At 45.5% G+C, this 27,902-nt stretch overlaps 1 protein-coding gene across 1 annotated transcript in view; it reads right to left on the bottom strand.

Moving 5' to 3' along the window:
- Positions 1-6,272, bottom strand: part of CLTRN (collectrin, amino acid transport regulator) — a 195,759-nt gene extending 189,487 nt beyond the window's left edge. The window contains exon 1 of the mRNA XM_069759737.1: positions 6,185-6,272. Coding sequence (XP_069615838.1) covers positions 6,185-6,272 — 88 coding nt within the window. The remainder of the gene's footprint in view (positions 1-6,184) is intronic.
- Positions 6,273-27,902: the final 21,630 nt, after the last annotated feature.

Genomic DNA, 27,902 nt, shown 5'->3' on the forward strand with positions numbered 1-27,902 from the left:
ACCATAGTGGAGTTTGGAGTCAGACTGTTTGAGGGTGTGCACAGGTGTCTTTTTATACTGATAACAAGTTTAAACAGGTGCCATTACTACAGGTAATGAGTGGAGGAAAGAGGAGACTCTTAAAGAAGAAGTTACAGGTCTGTGAGAGCCAGAAATCTTGATTGTTTGTTTCTGACCAAATACTTATTTTCCACCATAATATGCAAATAAAATGTTAAAAAAACAGACAATTTGATTTTCTGGATTTTTTTTTCTCAGTTTGTCTCCCATAGTTGAGGTCTACCTATGATGTAAATTACAGACGCCTCTCATCTTTTTAAGTGGTGGAACTTTCACTATTGCTGACTGACTAAATACTTTTTTGCCCCACTGTAAAAGGGAACGTAGAGTGTATGGCTGATCTACAGAACTATGGCCAAAGCTTACAAAAAGTTCTTCTAAGTGGATAAATTCTGTCCCTATGCTTTATCAAATTGTGCTAACTGACCGACCCAACAAGGTAATCTCATTCGGATAGTTCCTTACCCTAAATTACGTATCCGACAAGATGGGTCCTTGCCCTAACATTAGACCTGTACAAAAGACTCCCCTCTTTTTGGCCTACGCATAGAGAATGTTTTGAACAGCTGACATGTGCCTGGAACAGCCACGGGTGGAATCGCAATCCACCCGCGGTATTAACCCGTTAAATGCCACTGTCAAATGATGACAGCGGCATTTATCTCACGCTATCTCAGGCTGGACATCCACCCACCGGTGACCCCCGTCATGTGATCGCGGGTCACCGGTTCGTTAGCATGACAACCAGAGGTCGCCTGGAGACCACTGTGGTTGTCACTGCCGGCTTGCTGTGAGCACCGCCTGGTGGTCGGCATTCATAGCAACTAATTCTACTATATAGAGGATCTGATCATCGCCTCAATGTAGCAGAGCCGATTGGGTTGTGGTAGCTTCTAGTCTCCCATGGATTTTGATTTTTTATTGGGGCCATGGGCATCGGGGATTGGATATTAAGGTGAGTATATGTTGTTTTTTTTATTTTACATTTTTTCTAGGAGAACAGGACATCAGGGATTTAGTGTTAGGTGAGTATTTGTTTCTTATTTGAATATGTATGTAATTATGTTACATGTTTGTTTTTTTAAGTGTGAGAACAGGCACTGGCTGAAGAGAGACTACTTCACCCATCAGCGACTGCTGCCATCACTGTTATCAGTGACAGCAGACATACGCTGATGAGAGGAGTAGTCTCATCAGCCTACGTCTGCTGACCTGCGGTATGCTTTTTACTGCGGGTCACCGATGCGAGTAACAGTTACAGCTGCAGTGTCACGCTGACATCTGACAGCATGACCCCACAGCGCTCTGGCGGCAGTAGCAATCTTACCATCGGGAACATTATCGCCGATCAGTACCGGCGAACAGGTGTTTCCCACACTGTCACACAGATGACAGTGTGGAAAACACCTTAGGAAGCTGGTAAAAATGCAAACAAAAACTCAGCAAATCTATAAGCATAATTACACCTGTGTTTTTGCTGCAGATTTGACTGACTCAATTGAAGTCAATGTGTGGAAAACGCTTAAAATCCGCACAAAGAATTGACATGATGCAGAAAAAAACGCACTGCAAATACTCAAAGGAAATTTACTGAACATGTGCACAACACTTCAGGGTTGTCAGTGAATTATCTTGTATAAGAATTCCATAGGGTTTTTGGCCCATTTCCACGTGGTAAAAACACTGCGAAAAGGCATAAAAAATGCTCCGTGTGCACATAGTCTAAGAGTCTCTGAAGTTTTCCTTTCTTGAATGATCTCAGCTGTTCAGTATTGGCCACTCCACTCCCCTATATACAGTTAGGGCCAGAAATATTTGGACAGTGACACAAGTTTTGTTATTTTAGCTGTTTACAAAAACATGTTCAGAAATACAATTATATATATAATATGGGCTGAAAGTGCACACTCCCAGCTGCAATATGATAGTTTCCACATCCAAATCGGAGAAAGGGTTTAGGAATCATAGCTCTGTAATGCATAGCGTCCTCTTTTTCAAGGGACCAAAAGTAATTGGACAATGGACTCTAAGGGCTGCAATTAACTCTGAAGGCGTCTCCCTCGTTAACCTGTAATCAATGAAGTAGTTAAAAGGTCAGGGGTGGATTCCAGGTGTGTGGTTTTGCATTTGGAAGCTGTTGCTGTGAGCAGACAACATGCGGTCAAAGGAACTCTCAATTGAGGTGAAGCAGAACATCCTGAGGCTGAAAAAAAAGAAAAAATCCATCAGAGAGATAGCAGACATGCTTGGAGTAGCAAAATCAACAGTTGGGTACATTCTGAGAAAAAAGGAATTGACTGGTGAGCTTGGGAACTCAAAAAGGCCTGGGCGTCCACGGATGAAAACAGTGGTGGATGATCGCCGCATACTTAATTTGGTGAAGAAGAACCCGTTCACAACATCAACTGAAGTCCAGAACACTCTCAGTGAAGTAGGTGTATCTGTCTCTAAGTCAATAGTAAAGAGAAGACTCCATGACAGTAAATACAAAGGGTTCACATCTAGATGCAAACCATTCATCAATACCAAAAATAGACAGGCCAGAGTTAAATTTGCAGAAAAACACCTCAAGAAGCCAGCTCAGTTCTGGAAAAGTATTCTATGGACAGATGAGACAAAGATCAACCTGTACCAGAATGATGGGAAGAAAAAAGTTTGGAGAAGAAAGGGAACGGCACATGATCCAAGGCACACCACATCCTCTGTAAAACATGGTGGAGGCAACGTGATGGCATGGGCATGCATGGCTTTCAATGGCACTGGGTCACTTGTGTTTATTGATGACATAAGAGCAGACAAGAGTAGCCGGATGAATTCTGAAGTGTACCGGGATATACTTTCAGGCCAGATTCAGCCAAATGCTGCAAAGTTGATTGGACGGCGCTTCATAGTACAGATGGACAATGACCCCAAGCATACATCCAAAGCTACCCAGGAGTTCATGAGTGCCAAAAAGTGGAACATTCTGCAATGGCCAAGTCAATCTCCAGATCTAAACCCAATTGAGCATGCATTTCACTTGCTCAAATCCAGACTTAAGACGGAAAGACCCACAAACAAGCAAGACCTGAAGGCTGCAGCTGTAAAGGCCTGGCAAAGCATTAAGAAGGAGGAAACCCAGCGTTTGGTGATGTCCATGGGTTCCAGACTTAAGGCAGTGATTGCCTCCAAAGGATTTGCAACAAAATATTGAAAATAAAAATATTTTGTTTGGGTTATGTTTATTTGTCCAATTACTTTTGACCTCCTAAAATGTGGAGTGTTTGTAAAGAAATGTGTACAATTCCTACATTTTCTATCAGATATTTTTGTTCAACCCTTCAAATTAAACGTTACAATCTGCACTTGAATTCTGTTGTAGAGGTTTCATTTCAAATCCAATGTGGTGGCATGCAGAGCCCAACTCGCGAAAATTGTGTCACTGTCCAAATATTTCTGGCCTTAACTGTATACTTCCCTCTGGCAATCTAGATTGCCAGTGTTAGTCTTATACTGACTGGGGTGGAGATGTCTGTTGTTAGTAAATGTGTTTAGACTGTTGAACTGTGACTGTTGCTTGGTGTTTTTGGCTATGTGCAAAATCCTCATCCACTCCTATTTGGTTTTCCTATTTTTTCCTACGGTGTTCTTTTCTGTTGTCTGCGAGTGCACATTTGTACAGTGGGCACAGAAAGTATTCATACCCCTTTACATTTTCACTCTTCATTTCATTGCACACAGCTAGAATAATAAAGGAGTGGCTTCAGAACAACTTGTGACCATTCTTGACTGGCCCAGCCAGAGCCTTGACTTAAACCCCGCATCTCTGGAGAGACCTGAAAATGGCTGCCCACCAACGTTTAGCACCCAACCTGATGGAACTGGAGAGGATGTGCAAGGAAGAATGGCAGAGGATCCCCAAATCCAAGTGTGAAAACTTGTTGTATCATTCCCAAGAAAACTCATGGCTGTACTAGCTCAAAAGGTGCTTCTACTCAATACTGAGCAAAGGGTCTGAATACTTATGGCCATGTGTTATTTCAGTTTTTCTTTTTCATTAAATTTGCAAAAATTTCTACATTTCTGTTTTATTTCAGTCAAGATGGGGTGCAGTGTACATTAATGAAAAAAATGAACTTTTTTGAATTTACCAAATGGCTGCAATGAAACAAAGACTGAAAAATTTAAAGGGGTCTGAATACTTTCCGTACCCACTGTACGTTTGGTATTTTTATTTATCCCTGTATGCCCTCCCTTGTTAGTCTGGTTTGTGTATACTGTGAGATAGCGCTTAGCGCATGTGTTGGGGGACACTTGCTTAGCAACGGGATTCAGTCACACAGGCACGTTTTTCTCACAAAAACAGTCCATGCGGTTTATTATGGCATCATAAACCGGATCACGCACAGTCCATTACACTTCATGGAACACAATAGGTACCAACAGATGACATGAAGTTGCAACTTTATCTTAGATACTTCATATATGGCTTTGATGCACAGTTCAGACACTACACCCACCAGCCCTCCTTGACTGGTTCCTGGGGGTGTCCGTACGCCGTATCAATCTCTCCACTCATATAGCGCACAGGACATTGGTTCGCAGTCTCTAAACACGATGGACCTCATTTCGTCCAATTATCGTGGGAGACCACACAGTTCATTACTGACCCCGTCAGTGCACACAGTTCCCCATACTCTGGGTTACCTTCCGGGAGCTCCTGCTCCACACGCTGACTCCTGTCAGTCCTCTCTCTCAGAGAAGCTGCCGACCTGGGTTTACCATCCCGGACAATGCCTTGCTCACTATGCCACCTGACAGTCCAGATCCTCAGACAGCTGTAGCTCCACCAGTGCAGTGCCGTTGCAGTCTCTGCATCCACGCCTCTCCATGTGCTCTTCAGGAAGTCCTACCCCCAGGACTTCTAAAACAGGCCACTGCGTGTGCTGTTCAGGACGTCCATCCCCACCTAGGATCGTCCAACACACAAGTCTCTCAGTTCGCTGTTCAGGGATCCGATCCTACTCCCAGGATCTCCACACCAGTCTTCCAGATCCACGGCCTCTCAGTGCGCTGTTCGGGGATCCAGTCCACACTCAGGACCTCCCAACATACAAGCCGTCCAGGATCTACACAATCTCTATGACAGAGACCATTGCAGACCACTACCGACCATGTGACCACACCATGGTCACATTATGTAGTTGTAACCACTCCCATAGATGGGAGGTGTGTGTGGCTAGTTCAACCCACCCAGCTCTCAAACTAGCCCAGTAAGCCTCCCTTCACAACTATACAAACACTTGTAGGACTACCGGTCCCAGAACAATAACATTACTTCAGGCTTACAACGCAGACTCCCTCTGCGACAAATACCGGCCATTTACAATCCTGCCGGTCACTATATCATTATCACCATTACAACCACAGATACGCCTCTATGCGCATCCTGAAGAGCACACACAGCGCCTCCAGCTGTAACAGGGGTCATTGCATCACAATACATATACTATTACTCCCCACTTCCCTGGATGGGACAGATATGGGACTGATTCAGGAGTTCAGCAAGATACATGGGCCACATCTTCACCATCAGAAGTAATCAGGGGAGCAAGGATAGTTAGGGTACCCCTAGCGTTAGGGACAGGGAAGGAGTCCCTGGCCCCGGGTTTCCAGACAACAAAGTTGTGACAGGCTGTCTCACATGGACATTGTAAAAGGAGTTATAATGTACAGAAGTATAGGGTGAGACATACAGATGTCCATGTAGTCCTCCATGACATTATTCCCTTGATAAAACATAACGATTTCTTGTAAACACGCAAATGTAAATGCTGTCGTACTTAGTGGAAATACAGTCATGGCCAAAGGTATTGACACCCCTGCAATTCTGTCAGATAATATTCATTTTCTTCCTGAAAATGATTGAAAACACAAATTATTTGGTATTATTATCTTCATTTAATCTGTCTTAAATAAAAAAAAGAGAATAAAGCAAAAAGCAAAACATTGATCATTTCACACAAAACTCCAAAAATGGGCCAGACAAAAGTATTGGCACCCTCAGCCTAATACTTGGTTGCACAACCTTTAGCCAAAATAACTGCGACCAACCGCTTCCGGTAACCATCAATGAGTTTCTTACAATGCTCTGCTGGAATTTTAGACCATTCTTCTTTGGCAAACTGCTCCAGGTCCCTGATATTTGAAGGGTGCATTCTCCAAACAGCCATTGTTAGATCTCTCCACAGGGGTTCTATGGGATTCAGGTCTGGACTCATTGCTGGCCACCTTAGAAGTCTCTAGTGCTTTCTCTCAAACCATTTTGTAGTGCTTTTTGAAGTGTGGCTTGGGTCATTGTCCTGCTGGAAGACCCATGACCGCTGAGGGAGACCCAGCTTTCTCACACTGGGCCCTACATTATGCTGCAAAATTTGTTGGTAGTCTTCAGACTTCATAATGCCATGCACACGGTCAAGCAGTCCAGTGCCAGAGGCAGCAAAGCAACCCCAAAACATCAGGGAACCTCCGCCATGTTTGACTGTAGGGACCGTGTTCTTTTCTTTGAATGCCTCTTTTTTTCTCCTGTAAACTCTATGTTGATACCTTTCCCCAAAAAGCTCTACTTTTGTCTCATCTGACCAAAGAACATTCTTCCAAAACATTTTAGGCTTTCTCAGGTAAGTTTTGGCAAACTCCAGCCTGGCTTTTTTATGTCTCAGGGTAAGAAGTGGGGTCTTCCTGGGTCTTCTACCATACAGTCCCTTTTCATTCAGATGCCGACGGATAGTACGGGTTGACACTGCTTTACCCTCGGCCTGCAGGGCAGCTTGAACTTGTTTGGATGTTAGTCGAGGTTCTTTATCCAACATCCGCACAATATTGCGTTGAAATTTCTTGTCAATTTTTCTTTTCCATCCACATCTTGGTAAGTTAGCCACAGTGCCATGGGCTTTAAACTTCTTGATGACACTGCGCACGGTAGACACAGGAACATTCAGGTCTTTGAAGATGGACTTGTAGCCTTGAGATTGCTCATGCTTCCTCACAATTTGTTTTCTCAAGTCCTCAGACAGTTCTTTGGTCTTCTTTCTTTTCTCCATGTTTAACCCCTTTACCCCCAAGGGTGGTTTGCACGTTAATGACCGGGCCAATTTTTACAATTCTGACCACTGTCCCTTTATGAGGTTATAACTCTGGAACGCTTCAACGGATCCCAGTGATTCTGACATTGTTTTCTCGTGACATATTGTACTTCATGAAAGTGGTAAAAATTCTTTGATAGTACCTGCGTTTATTTGTGAAAAAATGGAAATTTGGCGAAAATTATGAACATTTCGCAATTTTCCAACTTTGAATTTTTATGCAATTAAATCACAGAGATATGTCACACAAAATACTTACCGTAATAAGTAACATTTCTCACATGTCTACTTTACATCAGCACAATTTTGGAACCAAAATTTTTTTGTTGTTAGGGAGTTATAAGGGTTTAAAGTTGACCAGCAATTTCTCATTTTTACAACATCATTTTTTTACGGGACCACATCTCATTTGAAGTCATTTCGAGGGGTCTATATGATAGAAAATACCCAACTGTGACACCATTCTAAAAACTGCTCAAAACCATATTCAAGAAGTTCATTAACCCTTCTGGTGCTTCACAGGAATTTTTGGAATGTTTAAATAAAAATGAACATTTAACTTTTTTCACAAAAAATTTACTTAAGCTCCAATTTGTTTTATTTTACCAAGGGTAACAGGAGAAAATGGACCCCAAAAGTTGTTGTACAATTTGTCCTGAGTACGCTGATACCCCATATGTGGGGGTAAACCACTGTTTGGGCGCATGGGAGAGCTCGGAAGGGAAGGAGCGCCGTTTGACTTTTCAATGCAAAATTGACAGGAATTGAGATGGGACGCCATGTTGCGTTTGGAGAGCCACTGATGTGCCTAAACATTGAAACCCCCCACAAGTGACACCATTTTGGAAAGTAGACCCCCTAAGGAACTTATCTAGAGGTGTGGTGAGCACTTTGACCCACCAAGTGCTTCACAGAAGTTTATAATGCAGAACCGTAAAAATAAAAAATCATATTTTTTCACAAAAATTATCTTTTCGCCCCCAATGTTTTATTTTCCCAAGGGTAAGAAAAGAAATTGGACACCAATAGTTGTTGTACAATTTGTCCTGAGTACGCTGATACCCCATATGTGGGGGTAAACCACTGTTTGGGCGCATGGGAGAGCTCGGAAGGGAAGGAGCGCCGTTTGACTTTTCAATGCAAAATTGACAGGAATTGAGATGGGACGCCATGTTGCGTTTGGAGAGCCACTGATGTGCCTAAACATTGAAACCCCCCACAAGTGACACCATTTTGGAAAGTAGACCCCCTAAGGAACTTATCTAGATGTGTTTTGAGTGCTTTGACCCACCAAGGGCTTCACAGAAGTTTATAATGGAGAGCCGTAAAAATAAAACAAAAATTTTTTCCCACAAAAATGTTTTTTTAGCCCCCAGTTTTGTATTTTCCCGAGGGTAACAGGAGAAATTGGACCCTCAAAATTTGTTGCCCAATTTGTCCTGAGTGCGATTATACACAATATGTGGGGGGAACCACTGTTTGGGCGCATGGGAGGGCTCGGAAGGGAAGGAGCGCCATTTGGAATGCAGACTTAGATGGAATGGTCTGCAGGTGTCACATTGCGTTTGCAGAGCCCCTAATGTACCTAAACAGTAGAAACCTCCCACAAGTGACACCATTTTGGAAACTAGACACCCTCAGGAACTTATCTAGATGTGTGGTGAGCGCTTTGACCCACCAAGGGCTTCACAGAAGTTTATAATGCAGAGCCGTAAAAATAAAACAAAAATTTTTTCCCATAAAAATTATTTTTTAGCCCCCAGTTTTGTATTTTCGCGAGGGTAACAGGAGAAATTGGACCCCAAAATTTGTTGTCCAATTTGTCCTGAGTGCGCTGATACCCCATAAGTCGGGGGGAACCACTGTTTGGGTGCATGGGAGGGCTCGCAAGGGAAGGAGCTCCATTTGGAATGCAGACTTAGATGGAATGGTCTGCAGGTGTCACATTGCGTTTGCAGAGCCCCTAATGTACCTAATCAGTAGGAACCCCCACAAGTGACACCATTTTGGAAACTAGACACCCTAAGGAACTTATCTAGATGTGTTGTTAGAGCTTTGAACCCCCAAGTGTTTCACTACAGTTTGTAACGCAGAGCCGTGAAAATTAAAAAAAAAAAAACTTTCCCCCCAAAATTATATTTTAGCCCCCAGTTTTGTATTTTCCCGAGGGTAGGAGGAGAAATTCAACCCCAAAAGTTGTTGTCCAATTTGTCCTGAGTACGCTGATACCCCATATATGGGGGGAACCACCGTTTGGGTGCATGGGAGGGCTTGGAAGGGAAGGAGTGCCATTTGGAATGCAGACTTAGATGGAATAGTCTGCAGCGTCACATTGCGTTTGCAGAGCCCCTAATGTACCTAAACAGTAGAAACCCCCCACAAGTGACCCCATATTGGAAACTAGACCCCCCAGGGAACTCATCTAAATGTGTTGTGAGAACTTTGAACCCCCAAGTGTTTCACTACAGTTTATGACGCAGAGCCGTGAAAATAAAAAATCTTTTTTTTTCCCACAAAAATTATTTTTTAGCCCCCAGTTTTGTATTTTCCCAAGGGTAACATTAGAAATTGGACCCCAAAAGTTGTTGTCCTATTTGTCCTGAGTACGCTGATACCCCATATGTTGGGGTAAACCCCTGTTTGGGCACACGGGAGAGCTCGGAAGGGAAGGAGCACTGTTTTACTTTTTCAACGTAGAATTGGCTGGAATTGAGATCGGACGCCATGTCGTGTTTGGAGAGCCCCTGATGTGCCTAAACAGTGGAAACCCCCCAATTATAACTGAAACCCTAATCCAAACACACCCCTAACCCTAATTCCAACGGTAACCCTAACCACACCTCTAACCCTGACACACCCCTAACCCTAATCCCAACCCTATTCCCAACTGTAAATGTAATCTAAACCCCAACCCTAACTGTAGCCCCAACCCCAACCCTAACCATAGCCCTAACCCTAGCCCTAACCCTAGCCCTAACCCTAGCCCTAATGGGAAAATGGAAATACATTTTTTTAATTTTTCCCTAACTAAGAGGGTGATGAAGGGGGGTTTGATTTACTTTTATAGCAAGTTTTTTAGCGGATTTTTATGATTGGCAGCCATCACACACTGAAAGACGCTTTTTATTGCAAAAAATATTTTTTGCGTTACCACATTTTGAGAGCTATAATTTTTCCATATTTTGGTTCACAGAGTCATGTGAGGTCTTGTTTTTTGCGGGACGAGTTGACGTTTTTATTGGTAACATTTTCGGGCACAAGACATTTTTTGATCGCTTTTTATTCCGATTTTTGTGAGGAAGAATGACCAAAAACCAGCTATTCATGAATTTCTTTTGGGGGAGGCGTTTATACCGTTCCGCGTTTGGTAAAATTGCTAAAGCAGTTTTATTCTTCGGGTCAGTACGATCACAGCGATACCTCATTTATATCATTTTTTTATGTTTTGGCGCTTTTATACGATAAAAACTATTTTACAGAAAAAATAATTATTTTTGCATCGCTTTATTCTGAGGACTATAACTTTTTTATTTTTTTGCTGATGATGCTGTATCATGGCTCGTTTTTTGCGGGACAAGATGACGTTTTCAGCGGTACCATGGTTATTTATATCTGTCTTTTTGATCGCGTGTTATTCCACTTTTTGTGCGGCGGTATGATAATAAAGCGTTGTTTTTTGCTTCGTTTTTTTTTTCTTACGGTGTTTACTGAAGGGGTTAACTAGTGGGCCAGTTTTATAGGTCGGGTCGTTACGGATGCGGCGATACTAAATATGTGTACTTTTATTGTTTTTTTTTTTATTTAGATGAAGAAATGTATTTATGGGAATAATATTTTTTTTTTTTCATTAGGAATATTTTTTTTTATTTTTTTTTACACATTTGGAATTTTTTTTTTAAACTTTTTTATTTTGTCCCAGGTGGGGACATCACAGATCGGTGATCTGACAGTTTGCACAGCACTCTGTCAGATCACCGATCTGACATGCTGCACTGCAGGCTTCACAGTGCCTGCTCTGAGCAGGCTCTGTGAAGCCACCTCCCTCCCTGCAGGACCCGGATCCGCGGCCATCTTGGATCCGGGGCTGGAGGGAGCAGGGAGGGAGGTGAGACCCTCGCAGCAACGCGATCACATCACATCACATCCCTGCGCGATGCTTCCCTGTACCGCCGGCACATCGCGATCATCTTTGATCGCGGTGTGCCGGGGGTTAATGTGCCGGGGGCGGTCCGTGACCGCTCCTGGCACATAGTGCCGGATGTCAGCTGTGATAGGCAGCTGACACCCGGCCGTGATCGGCGGCGCTCCCCCTGTGAGCGCTGCCGATCGCATATGACGTACTATCCCGTCGGTGGTCATAGGGGCCCACCCCACCTCGACGGGATAGTACATCTAATGTCAGAAAGGGGTTAATGTGGTACACACAAGGACACAGGTTGAGTCAACTTTAATCCATGTCAACTGGCTGCAAGTGTGATTTAATTATTGCCAACACCTGTTAGGTGCCACAGGTAAAGGTACTGTTACACTAAACGACTTACCAACAATCACGACCAGTGATACGACCTGGCTGTGATCGTTGGTAAGTCGTTGTGTGGTCGCTGGGGAGCTGTCACATAGACAGCTCTCTCCAGCGTCTTCAACGATGCCGAAGTCCCCGGGTAACCAGGGTAAACATCGGGTTACTAAGTGCAGCGCCGCGCTTAGTAACCCGATATTTATCCTGGTTACCATTGTAAAAGTAAAAAAAAAAAACAGTACATACTTACATTCCGGTATCTGTCACGTCCCTCGCCGTCAGCTTCCCGCACCGACTGTGTCAGCGCCGGCCACAAAGCAGAGCACAGCGGTGACGTCACCGCTGTGCTCTGCTTTACGGCCGGCGCTGACAGTCAGAGCAAATGAAGATAATAATACCAAATAATTTGTGTTTGCAATCATTTTCAGGAAGAAAATGAGTATTATCTGATAGAATTGCAGGGGTGTCAATACTTTTGGCGGTGACTGTATATACAGTTAGGTCCATATATATTTGGACAAAGACAACATTTTTCTAATTTTGGTTATAGACATTAACACAATGAATTATAAACAAAACAATTCAGATGCAGTTGAAGTTCAGACTTTCAGCTTTCATTTGAGGGTATCCACATTAAAATTGGATGAAGGGTTTAGGAGTTTCAGCTCCGTAACATGTGCCACCCTGTTTTTAAAGGGACCAAAAGTAATTGGACAATTGACTGCAAGGCTATTTCATGGACAAGGTGTGGGCAATCCATTCGTTATGTCATTCTCAATTAAGCAGATAAAAGGCCTGGAGTTGATATGTAGTGTGGTGCTTGCTAGAGTTGAGCGACCTTGACCTTTTTAGAGTCGAGCCGGGTTTTGCGAAACCCGACTATGTCCAAAGTCGGGTCGAGTGAAATCGGCCGATTATGACGTAAAGTCGGGATCGACCGAAACACGAAACCCAATGCAAGTCAATGGGGCAGCATAGTCGGCAGTGAGTGGGGGCCAGGAAAACACCTAGAGTGGCCATTTTAATGTCAAAACCATCCATTCTTCTTAATGAAGCTTGTCAAGCGTAATTTACCTTATAATAATTGGAAGGCATTTGAAATTGGGGGTCATTTGGCTAAAGTTGTGGGGGGTAGGGCTGGTTCAAGTAATTAGTGGGCCCAGGAAATCTGGACCACGTCACGGCAGTGGAGCAGGGAGAGGTAAGTATTTCAACTTTGCAAGTGCTGTGAACCTGAGCAAGCAGGGGGGGCCCACTCGTTGGCATTGGCACTGGCACAGGGCCCCTCAAAGTACAGCGGTGTGTTTGCACGGCGGGGGCGCCTCCCACCGGCAGCAACACTTTTGCGTACTATGAGAGGCCCTGTGCCAGTGACGTCGCCAACTAGTATTCCTCCCCCCACCTGATGAAGGAACCTGCACTTTCATCTGCACCTTCCTCTTTGTCCCCGTGTAAGGTGGTATGGTATGCGGGAAGAGCAACCTGACTTTCAGCAGGGTCACAATGTTGTTGTGTAGCGTGCACGGGGAATGTTGCGTTATGGGTCAATGTACCAGCAGACTCATCTATCACTGGCTGGGCAATGGGCACGATGAAGTGGAAACACAGATATAGGCCCAAAGAAGAAAGTGGGCTAAATGCAGTTCAAAATTGGTAACACAGGAATAACCAGGGGGCATTGCAGTGGAGGACAACTGGAATGAGAGGCTGACACAGAGAGTAGGGCCAAATCAGTAAGTAGTCGAAATGCAGTTCAAAATTGGCAACCGTAGTAAACAGGCGGCACAGCTTTGTTCAGTGGAGGAGAACAGCAAGGAGTGGCAGACACCGATAGTAGGCCCCAAACCAACTAGTACGCCAAATGCAGTTGTTCCATTTAACCACAATTTAATGAGAGCCTGAAGATAGAAGCTCAGGAAAGGCAACCTGGGGAACACCTTGGAGTGTAACACACCATCTCTCTCCACCCCATACCCATTTTGTATGGCCTAATGCAGTGTACTTTTCTACAACTACTAAACGAGAGTCGGAAGACCGAAGCAATGGCAAGGAAACCTGGGGAACACCTTAGAGTGTAACACACCCTCTCTCTACACCCCATACCCAATTTGAAGGCCTAATGCAGTGTAGTTTCCAAGAACTACTAAACGAGAGCCGGAAGATCGAAGCTCAGGAAAGGCAACCTGGGGAACACCTTGGAGTGTAACACACCCTCTCGCTACACCCCATACCCAATTTGAAGGCCTAATGCAGCGTAGTTTCCAACAACTACTAAACGAGAGCCGGAAGATCGAAGCTCAGGAAAGGCAACCTGGGGAACACCTTGGAGTGGAACACACCATCTCTCTACACCCCATACCCAATTTGAAGGCCTAATGCAGAGTAGTTTCCAAGAACTACTAAACGAGAGCCGGAAGATCGAAGCTCAGGAAAGGCAACCTGGGGAACACCTTGGAGTGTAACACAACGTCTCTCTACACGACGGAAGGGCTGATTCTTAGGAAGGAAGGCTGTTGGAAATAAGCATTGCGCGTCCGAGGGTGATTATATTCTTATTAGGTATATACTCACCCTCGGACGCGCCCTGCTTCTTTATTTGGAATGAATGTTTATTTGCAATGTGGTGTTGACTTTCTCTATTATTTTGGTAATTAATGATTTTATTATTTTCATTATTTTGCATCTTCTCGGCAATAATATAAAGAAGACGCGACAGGACAACACTCGGTGGATGCCATATGTGTGTTTTCAATTTAAAAAAACTTTCAGTTAACTACTTGCAGGAGAAAGTAATTGTAGCTGGTGGCCATTTTTAGTACTGTACCAGATTAGAGTTGTGTGTTTGTTTTTAATGTTAAAATGTCTGCATTTGATATCTCACCAGTATTTTCTTTTTTATAAGCAAAATACTTATTTTTATATTTTCTGATGTTGGTTCCAGGGGTACACGGCCAGCAGTGCCCTGGTCAGTGTAGTAGTAGTTGAAAGAATGGACCGCAGACAGGCATCGAAGGCCTAAAATAATAACACATGGCTGTAGGCAATTTTAAATTGGTTCCAGGGGTACACGGACAGCAGTGGTGTGGTCAGTGGAGGCCTAGTGGAAGGAGTGACCGCAGACAGGCATCGAAGGCCTAAAATAATAACACATGGCTGTAGGCAATTTTAAATTGGTTCCAGGGGTACACGGACAGCAGTGGTGTGGTCAGTGGAGGCCTAGTGGAAGGAGTGACCGCAGACAGGCATCGAAGGCCTAAAATAATAACACATGGCTGTAGGCAATTTTAAATTGGTTCCAGGGGTACACGGGCAGCAGTGACCTGGTCAGTGTAGTAGTAGTTGAAAGAATGGACCGCAGACAGGCATCGAAGGCCTAAAATAAAAAAATTGGGCTGGCTGTAGGCAATTTTAAATTGGTTCCAGGGGTACACGGGCAGCAGTGACCTGGTCAGTGTAGTAGTAGTTGAAAGAATGGACCGCAGACAGGCATCGAAGGCCTAAAATAAAAAAATTGGGCTGGCTGTAGGCAATTTTAAATTGGTTCCAGGGGTACACGGGCAGCAGTGGTGTGGTCAGTGGAGGCCTAGTGGAAGGAGTGACCGCAGACAGGCATCGAAGGCCTAACATAACAAACTTGGGCTGGCTGTAGGCACTTTTAAATTGGTTCCAGGGGTACACGGGCAGCAGTGGTCTGGTCAGTGGAAGTCTAGTGGAAGGAGTGACCGCAGACAGGCATCGAAGGCCTAAAATAATAACACATGGCTGTAGGCAATTTTAAATTGGTTCCAGGGGTACACGGACAGCAGTGGTGTGGTCAGTGGAGGCCTAGTGGAAGGAGTGACCGCAGACAGGCATCGAAGGCCTAAAATAATAACACATGGCTGTAGGCAATTTTAAATTGGTTCCAGGGGTACACGGACAGCAGTGGTGTGGTCAGTGGAGGCCTAGTGGAAGGAGTGACCGCAGACAGGCATCGAAGGCCTAAAATAATAACACATGGCTGTAGGCAATTTTAAATTGGTTCCAGGGGTACACGGGCAGCAGTGACCTGGTCAGTGTAGTAGTAGTTGAAAGAATGGACCGCAGACAGGCATCGAAGGCCTAAAATAAAAAAATTGGGCTGGCTGTAGGCAATTTTAAATTGGTTCCAGGGGTACACGGCCAGCAGTGCCCTGGTCAGTGTAGTAGTAGTTGAAAGAATGGACCGCAGACAGGCATCGAAGGCCTAAAATAATAACACATGGCTGTAGGCAATTTTAAATTGGTTCCAGGGGTACACGGACAGCAGTGGTGTGGTCAGTGGAGGCCTAGTGGAAGGAGTGACCGCAGACAGGCATCGAAGGCCTAAAATAATAACACATGGCTGTAGGCAATTTTAAATTGGTTCCAGGGGTACACGGACAGCAGTGGTGTGGTCAGTGGAGGCCTAGTGGAAGGAGTGACCGCAGACAGGCATCGAAGGCCTAAAATAATAACACATGGCTGTAGGCAATTTTAAATTGGTTCCAGGGGTACACGGGCAGCAGTGACCTGGTCAGTGTAGTAGTAGTTGAAAGAATGGACCGCAGACAGGCATCGAAGGCCTAAAATAAAAAAATTGGGCTGGCTGTAGGCAATTTTAAATTGGTTCCAGGGGTACACGGGCAGCAGTGACCTGGTCAGTGTAGTAGTAGTTGAAAGAATGGACCGCAGACAGGCATCGAAGGCCTAAAATAAAAAAATTGGGCTGGCTGTAGGCAATTTTAAATTGGTTCCAGGGGTACACGGGCAGCAGTGGTGTGGTCAGTGGAGGCCTAGTGGAAGGAGTGACCGCAGACAGGCATCGAAGGCCTAACATAACAAACTTGGGCTGGCTGTAGGCACTTTTAAATTGGTTCCAGGGGTACACGGGCAGCAGTGGTCTGGTCAGTGGAAGTCTAGTGGAAGGAGTGACCGCAGACAGGCATCGAAGGCCTAAAATAATAACACATGGCTGTAGGCAATTTTAAATTGGTTCCAGGGGTACACGGACAGCAGTGGTGTGGTCAGTGGAGGCCTAGTGGAAGGAGTGACCGCAGACAGGCATCGAAGGCCTAAAATAATAACACATGGCTGTAGGCAATTTTAAATTGGTTCCAGGGGTACACGGACAGCAGTGGTGTGGTCAGTGGAGGCCTAGTGGAAGGAGTGACCGCAGACAGGCATCGAAGGCCTAAAATAATAACACATGGCTGTAGGCAATTTTAAATTGGTTCCAGGGGTACACGGGCAGCAGTGACCTGGTCAGTGTAGTAGTAGTTGAAAGAATGGACCGCAGACAGGCATCGAAGGCCTAACATAACAAACTTGGGCTGGCTGTAGGCACTTTTAAATTGGTTCCAGGGGTACACGGGCAGCAGTGACCTGGTCAGTGTAGTAGTAGTTGAAAGAATGGACCGCAGACAGGCATCGAAGGCCTAAAATAAAAAAATTGGGCTGGCTGTAGGCAATTTTAAATTGGTTCCAGGGGTACACGGGCAGCAGTGACCTGGTCAGTGTAGTAGTAGTTGAAAGAATGGACCGCAGACAGGCATCGAAGGCCTAAAATAAAAAAATTGGGCTGGCTGTAGGCAATTTTAAATTGGTTCCAGGGGTACACGGGCAGCAGTGGTGTGGTCAGTGGAGGCCTAGTGGAAGGAGTGACCGCAGACAGGCATCGAAGGCCTAAAATAATAACACATGGCTGTAGGCAATTTTAAATTGGTTCCAGGGGTACACGGGCAGCAGTGGTGTGGTCAGTGGAGGCCTAGTGGAAGGAGTGACCGCAGACAGGCATCGAAGGCCTAAAATAATAACACATGGCTGTAGGCAATTTTAAATTGGTTCCAGGGGTACACGGGCAGCAGTGACCTGGTCAGTGTAGTAGTAGTTGAAAGAATGGACCGCAGACAGGCATCGAAGGCCTAAAATAAAAAAATTGGGCTGGCTGTAGGCAATTTTAAATTGGTTCCAGGGGTACACGGGCAGCAGTGACCTGGTCAGTGTAGTAGTAGTTGAAAGAATGGACCGCAGACAGGCATCGAAGGCCTAACATAACAAACTTGGGCTGGCTGTAGGCACTTTTAAATTGGTTCCAGGGGTACACGGGCAGCAGTGGTCTGGTCAGTGGAAGTCTAGTGGAAGGAGTGACCGCAGACAGGCATCGAAGGCCTAAAATAATAACACATGGCTGTAGGCAATTTTAAATTGGTTCCAGGGGTACACGGACAGCAGTGGTGTGGTCAGTGGAGGCCTAGTGGAAGGAGTGACCGCAGACAGGCATCGAAGGCCTAAAATAATAACACATGGCTGTAGGCAATTTTAAATTGGTTCCAGGGGTACACGGGCAGCAGTGACCTGGTCAGTGTAGTAGTAGTTGAAAGAATGGACCGCAGACAGGCATCGAAGGCCTAAAATAAAAAAATTGGGCTGGCTGTAGGCAATTTTAAATTGGTTCCAGGGGTACACGGGCAGCAGTGACCTGGTCAGTGTAGTAGTAGTTGAAAGAATGGACCGCAGACAGGCATCGAAGGCCTAAAATAAAAAAATTGGGCTGGCTGTAGGCAATTTTAAATTGGTTCCAGGGGTACACGGGCAGCAGTGACCTGGTCAGTGTAGTAGTAGTTGAAAGAATGGACCGCAGACAGGCATCGAAGGCCTAAAATAAAAAAATTGGGCTGGCTGTAGGCAATTTTAAATTGGTTCCAGGGGTACACGGGCAGCAGTGGTGTGGTCAGTGGAGGCCTAGTGGAAGGAGTGACCGCAGACAGGCATCGAAGGCCTAAAATAATAACACATGGCTGTAGGCAATTTTAAATTGGTTCCAGGGGTACACGGGCAGCAGTGACCTGGTCAGTGTAGTAGTAGTTGAAAGAATGGACCGCAGACAGGCATCGAAGGCCTAAAATAAAAAAATTGGGCTGGCTGTAGGCAATTTTAAATTGGTTCCAGGGGTACACGGGCAGCAGTGACCTGGTCAGTGTAGTAGTAGTTGAAAGAATGGACCGCAGACAGGCATCGAAGGCCTAACATAACAAACTTGGGCTGGCTGTAGGCACTTTTAAATTGGTTCCAGGGGTACACGGGCAGCAGTGACCTGGTCAGTGTAGTAGTAGTTGAAAGAATGGACCGCAGACAGGCATCGAAGGCCTAAAATAAAAAAATTGGGCTGGCTGTAGGCAATTTTAAATTGGTTCCAGGGGTACACGGGCAGCAGTGACCTGGTCAGTGTAGTAGTAGTTGAAAGAATGGACCGCAGACAGGCATCGAAGGCCTAAAATAAAAAAATTGGGCTGGCTGTAGGCAATTTTAAATTGGTTCCAGGGGTACACGGGCAGCAGTGGTGTGGTCAGTGGAGGCCTAGTGGAAGGAGTGACCGCAGACAGGCATCGAAGGCCTAAAATAATAACACATGGCTGTAGGCAATTTTAAATTGGTTCCAGGGGTACACGGGCAGCAGTGACCTGGTCAGTGTAGTAGTAGTTGAAAGAATGGACCGCAGACAGGCATCGAAGGCCTAAAATAAAAAAATTGGGCTGGCTGTAGGCAATTTTAAATTGGTTCCAGGGGTACACGGGCAGCAGTGACCTGGTCAGTGTAGTAGTAGTTGAAAGAATGGACCGCAGACAGGCATCGAAGGCCTAAAATAAAAAAATTGGGCTGGCTGTAGGCAATTTTAAATTGGTTCCAGGGGTACACGGGCAGCAGTGACCTGGTCAGTGTAGTAGTAGTTGAAAGAATGGACCGCAGACAGGCATCGAAGGCCTAAAATAAAAAAATTGGGCTGGCTGTAGGCAATTTTAAATTGGTTCCAGGGGTACACGGGCAGCAGTGGTGTGGTCAGTGGAGGCCTAGTGGAAGGAGTGACCGCAGACAGGCATCGAAGGCCTAAAATAATAACACATGGCTGTAGGCAATTTTAAATTGGTTCCAGGGGTACACGGGCAGCAGTGACCTGGTCAGTGTAGTAGTAGTTGAAAGAATGGACCGCAGACAGGCATCGAAGGCCTAAAATAAAAAAATTGGGCTGGCTGTAGGCAATTTTAAATTGGTTCCAGGGGTACACGGGCAGCAGTGGTGTGGTCAGTGGAGGCCTAGTGGAAGGAGTGACCGCAGACAGGCATCGAAGGCCTAAAATAATAACACATGGCTGTAGGCACTTTTAAATTGGTTCCAGGGGTACACGGGCAGCAGTGGTCTGGTCAGTGGAAGTCTAGTGGAAGGAGTGACCGCAGACAGGCTTCGAAGGCCTAACATAACAAAATTGGGCTGGCTGTAGGCACTTTAAATTGGTTCCAGGGGTACATGGGCAGCAGTGTATGGTCAGTGGAAGTCTAGTGGAAGGAGTGACGGCAGACAGTCTTCGAAGGCCTAACATAACAAAATTGGGCTGACTGTAGGCACTTTTAAATTGGTTCCAGGGTAACACGGCCAGCAGTGGCCTGGTCAGTGTAGTAGTTGTAGAAAGAAGGGACCGCAGACAGGCTTCGAAGGCCTAACATAACAAAAATGTCAAAACAATGGTATTGTCAGTGCCAGGCATTGAAGGATGTCAGCGCCTAGACTACACATTGGTGAAGCTGTGAGAGATAATTTTGCTAGTGGTAGAGCACTGTTTGAGCTGGGGGGGGGAACTGTCTTGTGGCCGGCGGTACAGGCACAGGGCCCCTCATATTACAACGGTGTGTCTGACGTTGGGTGCGCACCACCACCGCCAGAGACACTTTATTGTACTATGAGGGACCCAGTGGCAGTGCCGTCGACCAAAAGCGGCCACACCCACCTCTTCAGACAAACAGCACTCTCAAGGGTCCAAGCGCAAAGTGGCGATAGCACGGCCCCGTGTGGGGAGTTTGGCCATTTCGTGAGGTGGAAACATGTCGTATGCTGGACAATCAGGTGAAGAAAATTACGAGATTGGAAAAGTCATTCAGAATAGTCCACAGGCAAGACCTTTTCATAGGAAAGCTAGGTGTCAGCCGGGCAGGGTGGGGCAAAAGATTTTGAAATCCAGTTGTGGTTCATTTTAATGAAGGTTAGATCATCTACATTTTGGGTAGCCAGACGAGTCCTTTTTTCTGTTAGTATTGAACCTGCAGCACTGAATACTCTTTCTGATAGGACACTAGCTGCCGGGCAAGCAAGCTCCTGCAATGCATATTCTGCCAATTCTGGCCAGGTGTCTAATTTGGATGCCCAGTAATCAAATGGGAATGACGGTTGAGGGAGAACGTCGATAAGGGATGAAAAATAGTTTGTAACCATACTGGACAAATGTTGTCTCCTGTCACTTTGAATTGATGCTGCAGTACCTGTCCTGTCTGCGGTCATAGAAAAATCACTCCACAACCTGGTCAGAAAACCCCTCTGTCCAACGCCACTTCTGATTTCTGCCCCTCTAACACCTCTGGTCTGCTGGCCCCTGGAGCTCGTGTGAGAACGATCACGGGCGCTGTGTGCAGGGAATGCCAGAAGCAAACGGTCAACAAGAGTTGATTGTTTTGTTGCTAATATTAGTTCCAAGTTCTCATGTGGCATAATATTTTGCAATTTGCCTTTATAGCGAGGATCAAGGAGGCAGGCCAACCAGTAATCGTCATCGTTCATCATTTTTGTAATGCGTGTGTCCCTTTTGAGGATACGCAAGGCATAATCCGCCATGTGGGCCAAAGTTCCCGTTGTCAAATCTGCGGTTGTGCTTGGTTGAGGGGCAGTTGCAGGCAAATCTACGTCACTTGTGTCCCTCAAAAAACCAGAACCCGGCCTTGCCACGCCACCAATTTCCCGTGCCCCCGGGAAAGCTTCCTCATTAAAAATATACTCATCCCCATCATCCTCCTCATCCTCCACCTCCTCTTCGCCCGGTACCTCGTCATGTACACTGCCCTGACCAGACAATCGCTGACTGTCATCAAGGCTTTCCTCTTCCTCTGGTGCAGACGCCTGATCCTTTATGTGCGTCAAACTTTGCATCAGCAGACGCATTAGGGGGATGCTCATGCTTATTATGGCGTTGTCTGCACTAACCAGCCGTGTGCATTCCTCAAAACACTGAAGGACTTGACACATGTCTTGAATCTTCGACCACTGCACACCTGACAACTCCATGTCTGCCATCCTACTGCCTGCCCGTGTATGTGTATCCTCCCACAAAAACATAACAGCCCGCCTCTGTTCGCACAGTCTCTGAAGCATGTGCAGTGTTGAGTTCCACCTTGTTGCAACGTCTATGATTAGGCGATGCTGGGGAAGGTTCAAAGAACGCTGATAGGTCTGCATACGGCTGGAGTGTACAGGCGAACGGCGGATATGTGCGCAAAGTCCACGCACTTTGAGGAGCAGGTCGGATAACCCCGGATAACTTTTCAGGAAGCACTGCACCACCAGGTTTAAGGTGTGAGCCAGGCAAGGAATGTGTTTCAGTTGGGAAAGGGAGATGGCAGCCATGAAATTCCTTCCGTTATCACTCACTACCTTGCCTGCCTCAAGATCTACAGTGCCCAGCCACGACTGCGTTTCTTGCTGCAAGAACTCGGACAGAACTTCCGCGGTGTGTCTATTGTCGCCCAAACACTTCATAGCCAATACAGCCTGCTGACGTATGCCAGTAGCTGCCCCATAATGGGAGACCTGGTGTGCAACAGTGGCAGGTGCGGATGGAGTGTTTGTGCGACTGCGGTCTGTGGACGAGCTCTTGCTTCTGCAGGAGGACGAGGAGGAGGAGGAGGAGGGGGTGCGAACGGCTACAGACAACTGTTTACTAGACCGTGGGCTAGGCAGAACTGTCCCAAACTTGCTGTCCCCTGTGGACCCTGAATCCACCACATTTACCCAGTGTGCCGTGATGGACACGTAACGTCCCTGGCCATGCCTACTGGTCCATGCATCTGTTGTCAGGTGCACCTTTGTGCTCACAGATTGCCTGAGTGCATGGACGATGCGCTCTTTAACATGCTGGTGGAGGGCTGGGATGGCTTTTCTGGAAAAAAAGTGTCGACTGGGTAGCTCGTAGCGTGGTACAGCGTAGTCCATCAGGTCTTTGAAAGCTTCGCTTTCAACTAACCGGTAGGGCATCATCTCTAACGAGATTAGTCTAGCTATGTGGGCGTTCAAACCCTGTGTACGCGGATGCGAGGCTAAGTATTTCCTTTTTCTAACCATAGTCTCATGTAGGGTGAGCTGGACTGGAGAGCTGGAGATCGTGGAACTAGCGGGGGTGCCGGTGGACATGGCAGACTGAGAGACGGTGGGAGATGGTATTGTTGCCGCCGGTGCCCTAGATGCAGTGTTTCCTACTACGAAACTGGTGATTCCCTGACCCTGACTGCTTTGGCCTGGCAAAGATACCTGCACAGATACAGCAGGTGGTGCGCTAAATGGTGGTCCTACACTGCCGGAAGGGATGTTGCGTTGATGACTAGCTTCATTGGCCGAGGGTGCAACAACCTTAAGGGACGTTTGGTAGTTAGTCCAAGCTTTCAAATGCATGGTGGTTAAATGTCTATGCATGCAACTAGTATTGAGACTTTTCAGATTCTGACCTCTGCTTAAGGAAGTAGAACATTTTTGACAGATGACTTTGCGCTGATCAATTGGATGTTGTTTAAAAAAATGCCAGACTGCACTCTTTCTAGCATCGGATACCTTTTCAGGCATTGCAGACTGAGCTTTAACCGGATGGCCACGCTGTCCTCCACCAGGTTTTGGCTTTGCCACGCGTTTTGGGCAAGATACGGGCCCGGCAGATGGAACCTGTGGCGATGTTGATGCCTGCTGCGGCCCCTCCTCCTCCTCTGCTTCAGAACTGCTGCCGCCTGCACCCTGTTCCCCCAATGGCTGCCAATCGGGGTCAAGAACTGGGTCATCTAATAACTCTTCTTGTACCTCCTGCGCAACTTCGTCTGTGTCACCGTGTCGTTCGGTGGTATAGCGTTCGTGATGGGGCAACATAGTCTCATCAGGGTCTGATTCTTGATCAGCACCCTGCGAGGGCAATGTTGTGGTCTGAGTCAAAGGACCAGCATAGTAGTCTGGCTGTGGCTGTGCGTCAGTGCACTCCATGTCAGATTCAATTTGTAATGGGCATGGACTGTTAACTGCTTCACTTTCTAAGCCAGGGACGGTATGTGTAAAGAGCTCCATGGAGTAACCCGTTGTGTCGCCTGCTGCATTCTTCTCTGTTGTTGTTTTTGCTGAAGAGGACAAGGAAGTGACTTGTCCCTGACCGTGAACATCCACTAACGACGCGCTGCTTTTACTTTTACCAGTTTCACGAGATGAGGCAAAAGAGCTAGAGGCTGAGTCAGCAAGATAAGCCAAAACTTGCTCTTGCTGCTCCGGCTTTAAAAGCGGTTTTCCTAATCCCAGAAAAGGGAGCGTTCGAGGCCTTGTGTAGCCGGACGACGAACCTGGCTCCACAGCTCCAGACTTAGGTGCAATATTTTTTCCCCCACGACCACCTGATGCTCCACCACTACCACTACCCTCATTACCAGCTGACAATGAACGCCCCCGGCCACGACCTCTTCCACTAGACTTCCTCATTGTTTTAAAAACGTAACCAAACTAACGTTATTTGTTGCAGTCACACAACTTACACGGTGAGCTATAACTTCAGTATGATTTAGCTACCCCTTTACAGGTTGGTGAGACCACAGCGAAAATCAGGCCCAATGTTACACACTCTTTTTTTGGTGGCTGCAAATTAGAGAGATGCCCCACACGCAGGACTGTCACTGAAGCACAAATGTTAATATTAATGTCACACTATTATTTTTTTTTTATTTTTATTTTTTTCAGGAACACTTTAGAAACCCCCCAAAAAAAAAAAAATAGATTTTTGCAGGGAGAATTTAGAAAACAAATGTAACAAACTATATGCTTTCTATGGGCCACTGAGTGAGAGATGACGCACACAGGAATCAGGAGTGGCACACAAGCCCAGAGGCCAATATTTTTCTACCAATGATTGATGGAGTTATTTTCTCTGGTAGATTTTGGAACCCAAATCAAGGAAAAAAAATGTAGGCTTTCTATGGACCACAATTGGAGAGAGAGAGAGAGAGAGATGGCACACCCAGGAGTCAAGACTGGCACACAAGCAGAAAGGCCAATATTAATCTCCCACTGTTTTTTTTGGTTGTTTTTTTTTTTTTTTTTTTCAGGGAGACTTTAGAAAAAAAAATAATAAAAAAAATATGATTTTATCAGGAAGAATTTAGAAACCAAATAAAATAAAATGATTTTTTCAGGGAGAATTTAGAAAACAAATAAAACCAAAAATAGGCGTTCTATGGCCCACTGACTGAGAGATGACGCACCCAGGAGTCAAGACTGGCACACAAGCAGAAAGGCCAATATTAATCTCCCACTGTTTTTTTTGGTTGTTTTTTTTTTTTTTTTTTTCAGGGAGACTTTAGAAAAAAAAATAATAAAAAAAATATGATTTTATCAGGAAGAATTTAGAAACCAAATAAAATAAAATGATTTTTTCAGGGAGAATTTAGAAAACAAATAAAACCAAAAATAGGCGTTCTATGGCCCACTGACTGAGAGATGACGCACCCAGGAGTCAAGACTGGCACACAAGCAGAAAGGCCAATATTAATCTCCCACTGTTTTTTTTGGTTGTTTTTTTTTTTTTTTTTTTCAGGGAGACTTTAGAAAAAAAAATAATAAAAAAAATATGATTTTATCAGGAAGAATTTAGAAACCAAATAAAATAAAATGATTTTTTCAGGGAGAATTTAGAAAACAAATAAAACCAAAAATAGGCGTTCTATGGCCCACTGACTGAGAGAGAGAGAGAGATGGAACGCTTAGTACTGGCACACAAGCCCAAAGGGCAATATTAATCTCCCTTTTTTTTTCCAGGGAGAATTTCTGAAACCCAAAAAAAAAATAAAATAGGCTTTCTATGGCCCACTATTTGTGAGAGAGATGGGACGCTCAGGACTGGCACAGATGGCACGCTCAGGACTGGCACAGAAGCCCAGAGGCCAATATTAATCTCCCTTTTTTTCTGGGAGAATTTATAAAACCAAAAAAATATTTAAATAGGCTTTCTATGGCCCACTATTTGTGAGAGAGATGGCACGCTCAGGACTGGCACAGATGGCACGCTCACAACTGGCACAGAAGCCCAGAGGCCAATATTAATCTCCCTTTTTTTCTGGGAGAATTTATAAAACCAAAAAAATATTTAAATAGGCTTTCTATGGCCCACTATTTGTGAGAGAGATGGCACGCTCAGGACTGGCACAGATGGCACGCTCACAACTGGCACACAAGCCCAGAGGCCAATATTAATCTCCCTTTTTTCAGGGAAAATTTATAAAACCAAAAAAAAAATTAAATAGGCTTTCTATGGCCCACTATTTGTGAGAGAGATGGCACGCTCAGGACTGGCACAGATGGCACGCTCACAACTGGCACACAAGCCCAGAGGCCAATATTAATCTCCCTTTTTTCAGGGAAAATTTATAAAACCAAAAAAAAAATTAAATAGGCTTTCTATGGCCCACTATTTGTGAGAGAGATGGGACGCTCAGGACTGGCACAGATGGCACGCTCAGGACTGGCACAGAAGCCCAGAGGCCAATATTAATCTCCCTTTTTTTCAGGGAGAATTTATAAAACCCAAAAAAAAATAAAATAGGCTTTCTATGGCCCACTATTTGTGAGAGAGATGGCACACTCAGGACTGGCACACAAGCCCAAAGGCCAATATTAATCTCCCACTGTATTTTTATCAGGGAGAATTTATACACCCCACAAAAAAAAATACAGAAAAATGAAAAGGCTTTCTATGGCCCACTATGTGAGAGAGATGGCACACACAGGGATGGCACTCTAGCAGAAATGCCAAATTGCCAATCTTAATCTCCCACCAAAAAAAAAAAAAAAAAAAAAACAGGGAATGTCCTACAATTACTATCTCCCTGCCTGCAGTAATCTCAGCCAGGTATGGCAGGCAGCTACTATCTCCCTGCCTGCAGTAATCTCAGCCAGGTATGGCAGGCAGCAATAAGGAGTGGACTGATGCACAAATGAAATAAAAAGTGTGGACAAACAAAAAAGATAGCTGTGCAGAAAGGAAGGAACAAGAGGATTTGTGCTTTGAAAAAAGCAGTTGGTTTGCACAGCGGCGTACACACAGCAATGCAGCTATCAGGGAGCCTTCTAGGGCAGCCCAATGAGCTACAGCGCTGAGGGGAAAAAAAAAAAAAAAAAAAATTCCACTGTCCCTGCACACCGAGGGTGGTGTTGGACAGTGCAAATCGCTGCAGCACAAGCGGTTTTGTGGTTAATGGACCCTGCCTAACGCTATCCCTGCTTCTGACAAAGCGGCAGCAACCTCTCCCTAAGCTCAGATCAGCAGCAGTAAGATGGCGGTCGGCGGGAACGCCTCTTTATAGCCCCTGTGACGTCGCAGACAGCAAGCCAATCACTGCAATGCCCTTCTCTAAGATGGTGGGGACCAGGACCTATGTCATCACGCTGCCCACACTCTGCGTTTACCTTCATTGGCTGAGAAATGGCGCTTTTCGCGTCATTGAAACGCGACTTTGGCGCGAAAGTCGCGTACCGCATGGCCGACCCCGCACAGGGGTCGGATCGGGTTTCATGAAACCCCGACTTAGCCAAAAGTCGGCGACTTTTGAAAATGTTCGACCCGTTTCGCTCAACCCTAGTGCTTGCATTTGGAAGGTTTTGCTGCGAAGTAAACATGCAGTCAGAGGAGCTCTCCATGCAGGTGAAACAAGACATCCTTAAGCTGCGAAAACAGAAAAAACCCATCCGAGAATTTGCTACAATATTAGGAGTGGCAAAATCTACAGTTTGGTACATCCTGAGAAAGAAAGAAAGCACTGGTGAACTCATCAATGCAAAAAGACCTGGGCACCCACGGAAGATAACAGTGGTGGATGATCGAAGAATAATCTCCATGGTGAAGAGAAACCCCTTCACAACAGCCAACCAAGTGAACAACACTCTCCAGGAGGTCGGCGTATCAATATCCATATCTACCGTAAAGAGAAGACTGCATGAAAGTAAATACAGAGGGTTCACTGCACGGTGCAAGCCACTCATAAGCATCAAGGATAAAAAGGCTAGACTGGACTTTGCTAAAAAAAAACATCTAAAAAAGCCGCACAGTTCTGGAAGAACATTCTTTGGACAGATGAACCCAAGATCAACCT

This window comes from Ranitomeya imitator, chromosome 3 (assembly GCF_032444005.1).
Source record: "Ranitomeya imitator isolate aRanImi1 chromosome 3, aRanImi1.pri, whole genome shotgun sequence".
Taxonomy (NCBI): Eukaryota; Metazoa; Chordata; class Amphibia; order Anura; family Dendrobatidae; genus Ranitomeya; species Ranitomeya imitator.